This window comes from Pleuronectes platessa, chromosome 21, assembly GCF_947347685.1.
Source record: "Pleuronectes platessa chromosome 21, fPlePla1.1, whole genome shotgun sequence".
NCBI classification, from domain to species: Eukaryota; Metazoa; Chordata; class Actinopteri; order Pleuronectiformes; family Pleuronectidae; genus Pleuronectes; species Pleuronectes platessa.
In genome coordinates this window covers 20,261,415-20,276,055 of record NC_070646.1, presented here as the reverse complement: position 1 = coordinate 20,276,055, position 14,641 = coordinate 20,261,415, and the positions used below count along the sequence as shown (strand labels likewise).

General features: G+C 40.5%; 1 protein-coding gene across 1 annotated transcript in view; it reads left to right on the top strand.

Moving 5' to 3' along the window:
* The first annotated feature begins 1,050 nt into the window (after positions 1-1,050).
* Positions 1,051-14,641, top strand: part of myo15b (myosin XVB) — a 130,992-nt gene continuing 117,401 nt past the window's right edge. Inside the window, exons 1-11 of the mRNA XM_053414195.1 lie at positions 1,051-1,109; positions 1,584-1,647; positions 3,380-3,489; positions 3,627-3,701; positions 7,203-7,296; positions 7,421-7,524; positions 7,648-7,711; positions 10,282-10,395; positions 10,534-10,695; positions 10,769-10,882; positions 10,976-11,034. Coding sequence (XP_053270170.1) covers positions 1,051-1,109; positions 1,584-1,647; positions 3,380-3,489; positions 3,627-3,701; positions 7,203-7,296; positions 7,421-7,524; positions 7,648-7,711; positions 10,282-10,395; positions 10,534-10,695; positions 10,769-10,882; positions 10,976-11,034 — 1,019 coding nt within the window. The remainder of the gene's footprint in view (positions 1,110-1,583; positions 1,648-3,379; positions 3,490-3,626; positions 3,702-7,202; positions 7,297-7,420; positions 7,525-7,647; positions 7,712-10,281; positions 10,396-10,533; positions 10,696-10,768; positions 10,883-10,975; positions 11,035-14,641) is intronic.

Here is a 14,641-nt window from a genome sequence, read left to right as displayed (position 1 = left end):
ATGAAGAAGAGACAAACAGGGAAGTAGCCCAGCTGATGGATGTGGGTGGTATACATACTATCATCCAACCAGAGGTGCACTGGGCTGGGAACCTGCAGCTGAGTGGGGACCCTCAGGTATGTATTATATTTTTGGTGTTAAAGTAAATGCTGAAGGGGAAGGCATATAGCTCACCTGGTTGACCTGCCACCCCAATGAGGCTACGTGCCTCCGTAGCGGCCTGGGCTTGATTCTGACCAGTGGCCTTTTGCTGCATGTGCTCCCCACTCTCTCTAAACCCCCTTCACAGCCATTTCTCTGTCCTATCAGAAATAAAGCCCAATACATTTACTTAAGACAAAAAGCTGAAGTAAAACCACCAGTAAGATAAAGTATGAAATACCATTTTGTCACATGAAGAAGAAGAACATCAAGAAAACAAGTCCCTATAGTGTCAGGACTGGCTTTGTGCTGAGAACACATTTCCCCAGCAGATGGTGGAGAAGCTAAGCAAATTGACAGACAATGATAGTTTGCAGGGCCCCTTGGAATTTTAAGTACCCAACACAGGAGAGTCGAGTTCTCAGCACACAGGTATTTTATGTATAACGTCCAGTTCGCTCCCTTCGCCATAAACAGCTGAAATGTGGTTTGTATACACACGCACAACATGTATATGTTTTATATTTGTAAGGTAGATCTCTCTACCTTACTGGAACACAAAACAAGATAACCTCAGTATTTGCCATTTTACAATTTTCTCTCTCCTCTCGTAGCATTTTTCCATAAACTATAATTATTCTTCATCGAAAATATCATTTTGAAAATTGACTCTATTGTTATAATTCGACTATCACACTGCTATACTATTCCACTCCTCTGCTTGATGATAAGAGTAAAATATTTGCATCAGAGAAGTGCAGAATCGCAGCACACAAAGGGCTCTAATTCACATTTTGAAAAAATCTAATTAAATTCAATGCTGGCTGTGGAGGAAGAACAAAATTCTAAGAAATTGTTTGTCCTCAGGTAAGATAGTAATGTTAATGTCGCTGTCTTTTTCAGGCGGTAATGCCAAGAAGCAGGATACCTGTAGAGGTTGCTGAGGTGGAAGATCTATCTCAGTTGAAGTGAGTTTAAACACACACCCACTCACACACACACGCACACACACAAACACACCACAATACAAAGATTTTGGGATGTTTTTAATTTACTTCAATAATAAAATTAAAAAGGTTACCCCACAAGTCAGGATAGAACCAGCAACTTATTTAATGTGTGAATAAAATAGGTATCATTCTCATTCAATAGAGCAAGCAAGGGAGAACATTCCTTTTCAGAAGTGAAATTCTGCCTAGCCAGGAGGTAAACTGAGATGTCCAATTTTCTAGGTCCTGTTTGATTTGATCGAATAAAGGCACTAAATTGACTTTGAACATCTTGTGAATCTCCAACAATTCCTGTGAAGATAGGAAAGGGAAAAGGAGAGATGGGGACATAAAGCCACCCATCTAGAGCACTTCAGATTTAGATAAAAATGTTTTTATATCAAGAGAAGGTACATTTATGCATAGTTTTAACCTGTTTCTCGATGTTCTTAGAGAGGTGTGCGAGAGCTCTGTGATTTTGAATTTGAAGAAGAGGTTCCACTGCGACTGTATTTATGTAAGTTTCATTACTGAACACACAAGTTTCATTACTGACCACACACAATGATAATAAATGTAATAGCTACCCACATGCCTTTTACAGAAGACTCAATCAAACAATTTTTTCCTCAGCCTTTGACTTGATCTTACTCCTGCATGCTCATAATTTTGTTTTTGCTATTTCCTTCAAATGTCTTATGTCTTATAAAATCTGCTTTAAAAAAATAAACATTTTAACATCCTTTTATTTTTAATCTATTTTGGATGTAAAGCCCTTTGAGTTACGTGTTTTGTATGAAAGGTGCTATACAAATTAAGTTCTATTATTATCAAACGAATCATTACTAATGTACCGGTATAGTCTGAGCTTCAAAGGCCCATAGTCAGCATGATGCATGTTGTAAGCATTTAGAAGAGAATAGACATTAAATACGTCTCGGGTGACGGGTCTGACTCTGGATCAAATATTCAGGGTCTAATAACGTTACTCTCAACAGTAGCCATCGCCATTTGTGTTTACCAGAGAGTTTTTCAATGCTCCAGCAGGAGACCAGTAATAGCCCTGGTCATGTGATACTCAAAATGCAGTCAGCCATCAAAGGAGGGCCTCATTAATAGCCAAGTACAGAGCCTTGGGGGACACCTTGGGAGACTGGGGCAGTGTTGGAGTTGGATTTATTGATGCTGATGAAGTGGTGGCGGTCTGAGAGGTAGGAAATGAGGGTGTGTACTTTGAGGCCGGTTTTATTGCAAGCCTGTAGTAATAATCTGAATGGGGAGAGCTGCAGCTGAGATGGTTGCTGACAGGTGTGACCAATAGGGGGAGTGATCATGATGATTTGTTTTCCAAAATTACAACACAGCAGTCCATTATGTTGTGCTAGGTATTCAGCTCTCAGGAGTCGTTTGTGATCCATCTTGTTGTTAAAGGAATGAACATTGGTGAGCAGATGGAATTACCGGTCGGTTCAGGTTTGCTGCTAGCGTAGCCTGTAAATTTTCGCGCTTTCTCTCTCACCGCTTGCGGCGCCTCTTTACCCAGTCAGGGACAGCAGTCGGATCCGATGATGTTGGCATTCAGCAAAACAGACCGGTAGAGACTGTAGGTTTTTTACAGTCTCTACCGATGTCTAGCAGAACCTGGCGATTGTACGTGTACCTGGAAGTAGACAGACGTGTAGACATATATAAGTTGAAACTTTAAAATACATTGTGAGGGTATGATGTGCAATATCTCATATTAATCCTTTTATCATTTCTACTTGCTGTTTTTTTTTATGTAAATTGCTTATTTTAAGAATATTTTAATCCCATTTTCATTCAAATTGGAATATTCTGCATTACTCTGTATACAATTTATCTTTTTACTTTATTTATTGTTCATGGTATTCAGCCAGCCAGCATTTGGCATTCAGCCATCATGGTAAAGAACTAGCAAGAGAGATGACAAAATGTATTCATGCTAAATAAATTTGAAGCAAAAAAGCTGTAATTATGTTGGTATAAATATATAAATCAAGCGAGATACAGCCATAACTAAACTACTATCATCATTGCCGAAATTTTACATTTTACAAACAATTTACATTCAAAGCTTGCCAAATTTATTTTTAGAAATTTTCCTAGAAAATGACATGATTTGTTTGCGTCCTTGGGTCCCTTGAAAGGCGCTTTATAAATGTAAACTATTATTATTATTATTATTATTATATGTACATTCATTGAATGTTTGGCATCTTTTCCCCTAGACTTACATTGGAAACATGCTACTGTCCATTAACCCCTTCAAGCTTCTTAACATCTACACAGCTGAGCTGAGACAGCAATACCAGGGAAGACAGCAGCAGAAAAACCCACCGTAAGAAAATATTTCTCAGATTGCACAACATACTAATTTCTCTTTATTTCAATGATGGTTGGCAGCATGTGTCTCATAAGATATTTCAGTTCCTTAAAACACAACTATGTTTGCCTTTCTGTTGTTCTCTGCTTCAGCCATGTGTATGCCATAGCTGAGGACACCTTCACACAGTCGCAGGCCTCAACACAGGAGCAGTGCATCATTATAAGGTACTGACAGGAAACCCGATTACATTAGTTTTAAAGTATTTTGATATGTAGTTTTGCCAAGTAGTTTTATCTTTACAAGATGATAAGAAAAAGGCCTGTGATATAGTGTTTCATTGACAACACATCATGTAAACGGACAAAAAACTGGCCTGGAACAAGTATGTGTATCAGAGAGTCGGAGAGCTTAAAAAAAAACTGTGTCCAAAAGCTAAAAGTATTGCTGTTCAAAAACTATTGAAACACTATCGAATTAAGTAATGTTAAGTAAACAATTTCTGACCCAATCCCACACCATTACTGGTGTTGGAAGTACTCACCAGATATAGATTATCTGCGGTAGAGCAGCATGCCAAAAATACATTACTTCCTACTAAGGCTTTTAAAAAATTAATTTAACTATGTATTTGTGAGGGAGGTTTTTAAAAGTATTTTTCAGTATGTAGTGAGAAGATTTAATACAAAGTTGGTTCTTATTTTAATTATCAAGTAATCAATTAATCAAGTGATCAATCAATAAAATTGTATTTATATAGGCCATATTCACAATTTACAATTTGTCGCATGGGGATTAACAAGGTGCAAAGTCCTCTTCCCTAAACCCCAATCAAGAGTGGCTGAGGGGTAGAGTGGTCGTCCTCCAACCTGAAGGTCGGCAGTTCGATCCTCAGTCTGACCCATCTGCATGCCGAAGTGTCCTTGGGCAAGATGCTGAACCCTGAATGGCCCCCCCTAGAATATCAAAGTGCTGTGAATAGATTCACTGTATGAATGTGTGTGTGAATGGGTGAATGTAACACTGTACTGTAAAGCGCTTTGAGTTGTCATCAAGACTAGAAAAGCGCTATATAAATACAAAACCATTTACTATTACCATTTATATGTAGGGATGGTTTCTGCCTCCCGAACCCAGACTGGGAGCTGGTTCCACAGGAGAGGGAATGGTAGCTGAAGGATCTCCCTTCCATTCTACTTTTACAGACTCTTGGAACCACAAGGGAGCCTGTGTTTTGGGATCGAAGTGATATATTTGGACAATATGGTGTTATGAGTTCTTTGATATATGAAGAGGCTTGATTGTTAGGGGCTTTGTGTGTGAGGAGCAGGATCTTGAATTCTATTCTGAATTTTACAGGGAGCCGATGCAAAGAAGCTAAGACTGGAGTAATATGATCTCTCCTTCTAGTTCCTGTCAGCACTCATTCTGCAGCATTTTGGTCCAACTGGAGGCTTTTCACAGACTTACTGGGACATCCTGATAATAAGGAATTATAATAATCCAGTCAAGAGGTAACAAATGCATGGAATAACTGCTTAGCATCCTTCTGAGACAGGATGTTCCTAATTTTCTAAATATTGCGCAGTTGAAAGAAAGCTGTCCAAGATACTTGTTTATATGTGGGTCAAGTGATATGCCTGGTCAAACATAACTCCAAGGCTCCTCACAATAGAGAATTTAGAATTAAAACGTTATGGGTCAACCAGCCATTGATGTTCTTGAGACATTCCTGAAGTTGAACTAAGTGATTAGATTTATCAGGTTCATAAATTTGTACAGAAGGGTGTCATCTGCGTAACAATGGAAGTGTAAATGGTGCTTTCTGATGATGATGCCTAAAGAGTTCATATATAAGGTGAAGAGTATCGGTCCAAGGACAGAACCTTGTGGAAATAAGGGATTGAATAGATGTTGAATGCACTAATTGTAAGTCGCATTTGATAAAAAGCATCTGACATGTAATGTAATGAAATGACTAACTTGTGTGTGACTTGAGGAGTCATTGTTAACAGTAAAAAATCGAAAATTAGGGTTGTCCAAATTTAAATCTTAAAGCTACAGGTAGTTCTAGGGTTTCCTATACTAGACAATGTATCTGTGCTATTTATGGGGAGGAACAGGTGAATTGTTTTCCCTGATGGTTGTTAGGGTAATTTTCTGGAAGCTGGTGAAAGGAGAACTCAGGCAGCAGCGGATAACTTATGCAGAAGATTTTATTGTAGACTTGATGCATCAAGGTGACCAGAAGGTGGAACAATATACAAGCACTAACAGAGTAAGATTATCAATTGTCACCCTCAAGTCTAAAGATGTCTCCCACAGCATCCCGATATCTCCCTCTACTTACGTCACCCTTTCCAACAGCACATCCATGAATGGCTACAATTGTTGTCACTCTCTATTTTACATGTAGGTGTTTGCATCCAATTGGGCAGTTAAGCCTAAAGTATGCACTTCTGAATCACATTGTGTCCTTACGTCTTTCCACTGCGCATCTGAGTAGATATGAAAGTCCCTCCACGTAGACACTTCAATGTACTGTGGGCGGCTGTGGCTGAGGGGTAGAGTGGTCGTCCTCCAACCTGAAGTTCGGCGGTTCGATCCCCAGTCTGAACCATCTGCATGCCGAAGTGTCCTTAGGCAAGATGCTGAACCCCGAATGGCCCCCCATAGAATAACAATAGTGCTGCAAGTAGATGCACTGTATGAATGTGAATGGGTGAATGTGAAACTGTAATGTAAAGCGCTTTGAGTGGTCATCAAGACTAGACAAGCGCTATATAAATACAAATCCATTTACTGTTGGTCGGTCCTTTATCTATAACCTGACCTTTTGTAGTGCTTGAAAAGAGAAAGGAGTATGTTTGGAGTTAGACAGGCACTATTCTCCTGTACAGATATGATGTGTAATATATACTATATACATTATATATGTGGCATAGACAATAATGTGTGAGGATGGTCGAAATGCCTCAACAATGGTTATAATTTTATTTGTAAAGATCTCACAACACCATTGCTCCTCAGAGTTAGAGGAATAGATGGATCAGTAAAGGTGTGACTCTTTGTCGGTCTGGTTACAGTGCTGAAGAGGAACATGGAGTTGTTCTTATTTTCTTCTATTAATAATGAATAATAGGAGGCATTCTTCTGGTATTTCAGAGTGCTTTCTTGTAATTTATCTGGTTATCTCTCCAGGCTTGTCGGAAATCATCTTGGGTGGTGGAAAGCCGCTTCCTCTCCAGCTTCTGTGATGTCTATTATAAAACACGTGTTTGAGAATTATACCATGGAGCTAATCTCCTCTGATTGGGGTTGTTGAATGAGGTTGCTGTACTATTAACAAACATATTGTGGGAGTTAATTTTTGATAACTTTTCTGTATTGGACTGATACATGGCTGTTAATTTTTTCCAGTATCTTCTGATAAACACAGACAGTGCATCAGTGGATCAGATAATTGCAGAATTAGGAGAAATGAAGAAGAGCAGAGATCGATACACTAACACCAGCGAAAACCGGAAGTGACACAATAAAAAACTTTAATATATTTGTCTCAACAACTACTGGGTTCATTTTTGTACTTGACTTACTTTTCGTAAACCTTGCAATGTTACAATACGTGAAAACCCAATGACATTCCCATCAGCCCCAGCTGTTTTGTGTTTAGTAATAATTTGCTTACATGCTTACATGTTAAGCAAATTCTTCATGATCTTCTATAGTGGCCAGAGTGGTTCAGGGAAAACAGAGGCAACCAAGCTGATAGTCCATTACCTCAGCACCATGTACCAGGGCAGAAACAACAATCTACGACAGGTAAATATCGGTCAGAAATGCACAAAAACACTTGAGTTGGCAGCAATGCACATCATTATGTATATGTTACAGTCCTTCAAATCAATCCCTAATTCACTTCCCTTATTTTCTCTTCCTTGACCAGCCCATGAAGGTCTTTCCAATTCTTGAGAGTTTTGGCAATGCCAAGACCATCCTCAACGACAACTCCAGCCGCTTTGGCAAGTACCTCCACATCCACATTCTATGGTGAGTCCAGCAAATTTTAACCTTTGTATCATTTTATATTTCACATATTGTTTCTTTGTTGCTTCCCATCTAAATTGGTTTCAGCTTTTTTATTTGCTTTCCATGTCTTATCTTTGTTAAAAGTGGTGTTGTTGTCGGGACCTCATTGTCCAGATATCTCCTGGAGAAGTCCAGGGTTATATTTCAGGTGAGAATATTAAGTGTGGTGTGGGGTTTGTTCAAAATAGGAATCATGGAAAAGGCCATAATTTTACATTCACTGGAAAAGCTAATTTTATCCGGTTCAACTAGGTTCACTGCTGTGTATGTCCACTGAAAAGTAATTTCAGTGTACATTATTTTTCGTCAATTGATCAAATCAGTCAGACAAACATGAGACAGAGTCTTATAGCCTTAAGTTATTACAATTTAATATCTACAAAATAAAGTTTTCAATTCAAATATCGACGTGCTGCACCTAAAGCTTATCAGGACAAACTCGTTATATACCCTTTTCTGTGCTAAGGTGGCCCCCCCCTGGCTCCCCTTAGCAGTGCCACTGCACGGAGGCCCATTACTCTGCTAGTCAACAAGTGATTCTGCTCCTTGGATGTTTTGCAATCATTAGAATTGATCTTTATAAAAATATTTCATATTTATGTTCCTGGATAAATGGGGCCTTGCTTTTCTGCAACAATGAACTTAAAACACAGTCTCACGAGGCAAGGCCTCAACCCGCAGAGGCCCGGGTTTGATTCGGACCTGTGACCATTTATGCATATGCTCCACCACTCTCTCTCTGTCTCCTTTTCACAAGCTTGCTTTCCTATCCCTTAAAGGCAATACAAAGCCCCAAAAATATGTTTAAAAAACAAGAACATCCTAATCTGCAGGAAGAACTTCTGTATGCAGGAGTGTGTGTTTGTGTTAATCTTTACACATACAGAGAGACTCACACAACTCAATGTAAACATTTGTCCTGTACTTGTCCTAATACCTTGTGATCAGTGATGGTGTTAAAGTGTTAAGTGAGAGCAGGTTAGTGGGGGAGCGAGGAGGAAGCAGACGCCGACAAAGACTCTGATACAGGACGTCCGGACCTTTAACATCTGTCCTGATCTTGAGGCAGCAGTGGTTATAATTATGCAGCAATGAATATATGCAATCAGGTTTCATGTTAAAGATAGTATGAAATTATCTTGCCGGCCTTAAAGGGTTAGATCATACAAAAAAAGAAATTCACTCTATTGACTCACCACTATGCGGATGGAGAGGTGGGTAAAGTGTTTGAGTCCCACCAAACCCCCCCTAAGTGTCATTCTTTGGCTCATAGATTTGCTTTTTGGTTAATAAATGGTTTGGAAGCTCAGAATTAATATCCCACGATAAACAAATGGATCTAGGAAAGTGATAAAAAAAGGATTTTCAACCCCAGAAATGCTTTTGGTTATGGAAATGGCTTACAAAAACAGATTGGAAAAAATATCACATTGGCTTTGGTGCCTACATTGTGTTAAGGGCTGCAAGATAAAAATGCTGCTCACGCACTTTGACTGGGGTCACATATTTCAAGAAACACAAGCGCAGGCATAAATACTTCTGATGGAATTCCTTGAAATTTCGTTAAGGGGTAGGACATGGCCCAAGGAAGTACAGTGAAAATGTGGCCATACAAATACAAACTACTGCCACAAAAAACTGATATTTCTGAGTATGTTCAAACTGATACTGATCCAAGTAAAAATGGAGATCAAGTGAATTTAAAGGGGACATATTATGCCCATTTTACTGCAGTTGATATGGTTCCTTGGGGTCTTTAACATTTTTTGGTCAAAATACCATAAGGATCATTTAAAACAGCACCCTTTTTACCCTGTCTAAAACAGCCCTCCTCAGATTGACCTGTTTTGAGTGCCCCCCCCCCTGTCACCGCCCCGCCCCCCCTGTCATTCACACACACATCCAGTTTCACGTCTTAAATCTCCCCTTAGCATATACAAGGTTGTTAAAATCATTTTAAGTCACTGTCCTACACATATATTTCTGTATCCGTGTGTTGTGTTTCTTTATTGAAGCTACAATTTTCAAACTACTACACCTTCTGATAAGATGAACATTATTTAAATACATGCATTAGATATGTGTGTATACAGTATATAATTGTATGTGTATATTTAAAATGCACTTAAAACCCCGGGTATGAGTCTATTTTAAAGCGAGCGACGGAGGCAGCAACGAATTGCTGGTGACCTGCACCGGTTCGTGCAGCTCGGGGTGCGTAGAGCAAATCTGTACGGGCCACAAAAGTTATAAGGCGCAGCTCTCTCCCCCCCCTCCTCCTCCTCCTCCTCCGCTTCCCCGCCCGGGCATCACAGGAGAGGCTGTCCGCTGAGCGAGCGCCCCTACATGCCATGTAGACCGACTGTGACGTCAATTCTGGTCGTATTCCCATTCTACGCACTCTAGCGTATAGTTTTTGACATAGAGGAACCACAACAATAGCACTGTAGAAGCACTACAAAAGTGGAATTTTCATAATATGTCCCCTTAAAATTTAAGAAAGGTAAATGCTTTAACTTCAACCAGATAAACTAAGATGGCAATATTACCTGTTCAAAATTAAACTTTAAGGTTGTTATGGGAAGCATGCTAACATGTTTTTTTCAATGTTCTGTTAATTGCTATTATTTACTTGTATGTTTTATTTTTGTATTCATCATTTCAGTTCATAAACTCCATTCATGTCAATGTCTAGTTCTGGTCTCATTTCCCTTAAAGGCCAATGAGGAGAGGAACTACCATGTATTTTATGAGATCCTCGCAGGGATGAACGACTGGGACAAACAGGAGCTCTACCTACAGGGACCTGAGACCTATTACTACCTAAATCAAGTACAGCACACATTAGTGAACACTGAATGATCATCTATGGCTTTTCTCATACATGGTCTTGCTTCCTTTTCACTCATTCAATGTGTAACACACACACATATATATATATATATACATTTTTAATCTGTTCTCCACTAGGGTGTTGCCTGTAAATTGAATGGGAAGCAGGACAAACAGGACTTCCAGCTTTTGGTTCATTGCTTTGAGACCATTGGACTCCATGCTAACCAGGTCTCCACAATTTGGGCAATTCTGTCCTCAATTCTGCAGCTAGGCAACATCTGCTTCAGCTCATATGAGGTGTGTGTGTGTGTGTGTAAGTGTTAGTCAAATCAAATTTGGTGTAGTTTCATACATTAAGGTGTTGTTTCAGCATGAGTCCTTTGAGGTGTCTCACATCTTCAGCGATGCTGAGACCAGAAGAGTTGGCTCCTTGTTGCAGATTTCTTCAGAAGCCCTGCAGACCATCATCACTCACAGAGTCACAGTCAGTAGCGCCTCATGTAACAGTCATGCTTTTTCCGTCTTAATTGTTCATGTATCTGTAAATGTGCACACTGATCAGTACTGTCATCTACAGGAGACAACCTATGAAAAGATCTACTGCCCCCTGTCTGTGGAACGTGCCATAGAATCCCGGTAAGTACAGTTCATCTAAAGGTGTTGCAGTCTGGAGGTAACCACAATTTTTCTTGGCTTCTATCCATTCAACCATCAATTTATTTCCTCACATTTATTCTGGACCTTGCAGTGGCAACAGGCCAAGGATGGTATCCTGTGTCCTTCTCCCGAACCACCCTTTGTTTTTTGCAGCTTCACATAGTATGCTTGTTGCCATTCCTGTTGGCTATCTATATTCTGTTGGTAAGCCTTAAGAACACTACTGCTTTGTTATTACATTTCATTTAATTTAGCTGATGCTTTTATCCAAAGCGACATACAATAAATTGATTCAACCCCAGGGTTAGGGTTAACAGATGCAGAGCGGAGTGAACGGGCTAGGGTGTAAGGTTTGACCATGTCCTGAATGTAGACTGGACCCGATCCATTCGCAGCACGGTAAGCAAGTACTAATGTTTTGAAACAGACGCGGGCAGCAACTGGTAACCATTGAAGGGAGCGGAGGAGTATTGTGAGTGAATTTAGGTAGGTTAAAGACCAGTGGAGCTGCTGCATTCTGGATGAGCTGCAGAGGTCGGCTAGCACTAGCAGGTAGACCTGCCAGGAGGGAGTTACAATAGTCTAGGCAAGAGATGACCAGCGCCTGGACAAGAACCTGTGCAGCCTTCTGAGTGAGAAGGGGGCGTATTCCCTTGATGTCGTAAAGCATGTCTACAGGAACGTTTTGTTGCAGTAATGTTGGCATCACATGATGACTGAAATTGTGCTTACTAAAGGAAATTGTGTCCTCATAAGATATATCTGCCAGAGTAGGTTATGTAGACTGTGGCATTGATTCTACAAGTCTATCAATCTACAGTGCCTTGCATAAGTATTCACCCCCTTTGGACTTTTCTACATTTTGTCATGGTATAACCACAGATTAAAATTTATTTCCTCGTGAGTTTATGTAATGGACCAACACAAAATAGTGCATCATTTGGAAGTGGGGGGAAATATTACATGGATTTCACAATTATTTACAAATAAAAATCTGAAAAGTGTTGAGTGCATATGTATTCACCCCCTTTACTGTGAAACCCCTAACAAAGATCTGGTGCGACCAATTGCATTCACAAGTCACATTTGCAAGTCACATAATTAGTAAATAGGGTCCACCTGTCTGCAATTTAATCTCAGTATAAATACACCTGTTCTGTGACGGACTCAGAGTTTGTTGGAGATCATTACTGAACAAACAGCATCATGAAGACCAAGGAGCTCACCAAACAGGTCAGGGATAAAGTTGTGGAGAAATATGAAGCAGGGTTAGGTTATAAAAAAATATCCAGAGCTTTGAACATCTCTCTGAGCACCATAAAATCCATCATAAGAAAATGGAAAGAATATGGCACAACCGCAAACCTACCAAGAGGAGGCCGTCCACCCAAACTGAAGAGTCGGACAAGGAGAAAATTAATCCGAGAAGCAACCAGGAGGCCCATGGTTACTCTGGAGGAGTTGCAGAGATCCACAGCTGAGGTGGGAGAATCTGTCCACAGGACAACTATTAGTCGTCTACTCCACAAATCTGGCCTTTATGGAAGAGTGGCAAGAAGAAAGCCATTGTTGAAAGGGATCCATAAAAAATCCCGTTTGGAGTTTGCCAGAAGCCATGTGGGAGACACAGCAAACATGTGGAAGAAGGTGCTCTGGTCAGATGAGACCAAAATTGAACTTTTTGGCCTCAATGCAAAACGCTATGTGTGGCGAAAACCCAACACTGCCCATCACCCTGAGCACACCATCCCAACAGTGAAACATGGTGGTGGTAGCATCATGCTGTGGGGATGCTTCTCTTCAGCAGGTACAGGGAAACTGGTCAGAATAGAGGGAAAGATGGATGGAGCCAAATACAGGGAAATCCTTGAAGAAAATCTGATGCAGTCTGCAAAAGACTTGAGACTGGGGCGGAGGTTCATCTTCCAGCAGGACAATGACCCTAAACATACAGCCAGAGCTACAAAGGAATGGTTTGGATTAAAGAATGTTAATGTCTTAAAATGGCCCAGTCAAAGCCCAGACCTCAATCCAATAGAGAATCTATGGCAAGACTTGAAGATTGCGGTTCACAGACGGTCTCCATCCAATCTGACTGAGCTTCATCTTTTTTGCCAAGAAGAATGGACAAACCTTTCCATCTCTAGATGTGCAAAGCTGGTAGAGACATACCCCAAAAGACTTGCGGCTGTAATTGCAGCGAAAGGGGGTTCTACCAAGTATTGACACAGGGGGGTGAATACTTATGCACCCAACAGATGTCAACTTTTTTGTTCTCATTATTGTTTGTGTCACAATAACATTTATTTTGCACCTCCAAAGTACTATGCATGTTTTGTTGATCAAACGGGAAAAAGTTTATTTAAGTCTATTTGAATTCCAGTTAGTAACAGTACATAATGGGAAAAAGTCCAAGGGGGGTGAATACTTATGCAAGGCACTGTATCTGGCATATCATTCTTAAAAATTCTCAAATGTCCAGTCATTCTACTCAGGTTTTAGCTCCAGCCTACAATTTCCTGAAACAAAGCACACAATCAAAACAGGGAAAAAGAAGGGCCATCCCTTAGGACAGGGATAGCAACCTTTACTAACGAAAGAGCCATTTTTCCCCCTCTTCTCCTAAATTAAATCTGTCTGGAGCTGCAAAACATATTTGATAACACAGCTTATAAAGTTATATATATAGTTATACAATATATATAAAAACTATAGATATTGTTATTATTTTTACCTCTTATGAAGAGGAGAACAAAATACATTGGCATGTGGGCGGCTGTGACTGAGGGGAAGAGTGGTCGTCCTCCATGACATGCCAAGCTTAATGCTTTGTGCTTGCTCTGGAAATGTCTTTTAACATAATTTTCTTTTGTTGTTTGCTAATTCCTCGCCAAACATTAAGCATACAGGTAATCCAGCATCGTTGGCAGTGAAAGAAAGGAATCTGTCCACGCAGAATTAAACTCTCTATTTTCCTCCCAGACTTTTGTTTTTGGGAATTTCTCCATGGTTAGTTTACTGAGGCTGGTGGTCGAAAACTCTTGATTAGCCACCTGCAGGGAAGAGTGCCGGGCCGTAGACATAATAGGATGTGACGCATATTTAAGTTGACCAAATATTAAATCAAAAAGTGAGAGCAGGTCAAACTGGAGCCGGACACAGAAACTGAAGCTCGTTACAAACCAACAGCATCTACTGCTCTGACCAAGAAGCTGCTGTGCTGATCTCTGAGCAGCTGAGACCAGAGAACCTCGGTGGACTTTCCACTGAACATTACGTGAACAAGCTCTGATCTCACTGTGTGTGTCTCTCTGAGTGAGTGAGCGGGGCGGGAGCCCCGGGAACTGTGTCTGTGTCCGCTGTCTGGAGCACACACACACACATTCCCCCGCTCCTGGTATTTCATGACCGCCTGATACGATGATGATTAAAAAAAAAAATGTGAACGTTACAGGGAGCCACTGCCGAGGGGCTTCAGAGCCGCATGGGGCTTCAGAGCCGCGGGTTGCCGACCCCTGCCTTAGGAGATCACACTCCCCTGATAATACAGGGTTCCTACCCTGGAACCTAAAAAAGGCCCTTCCCA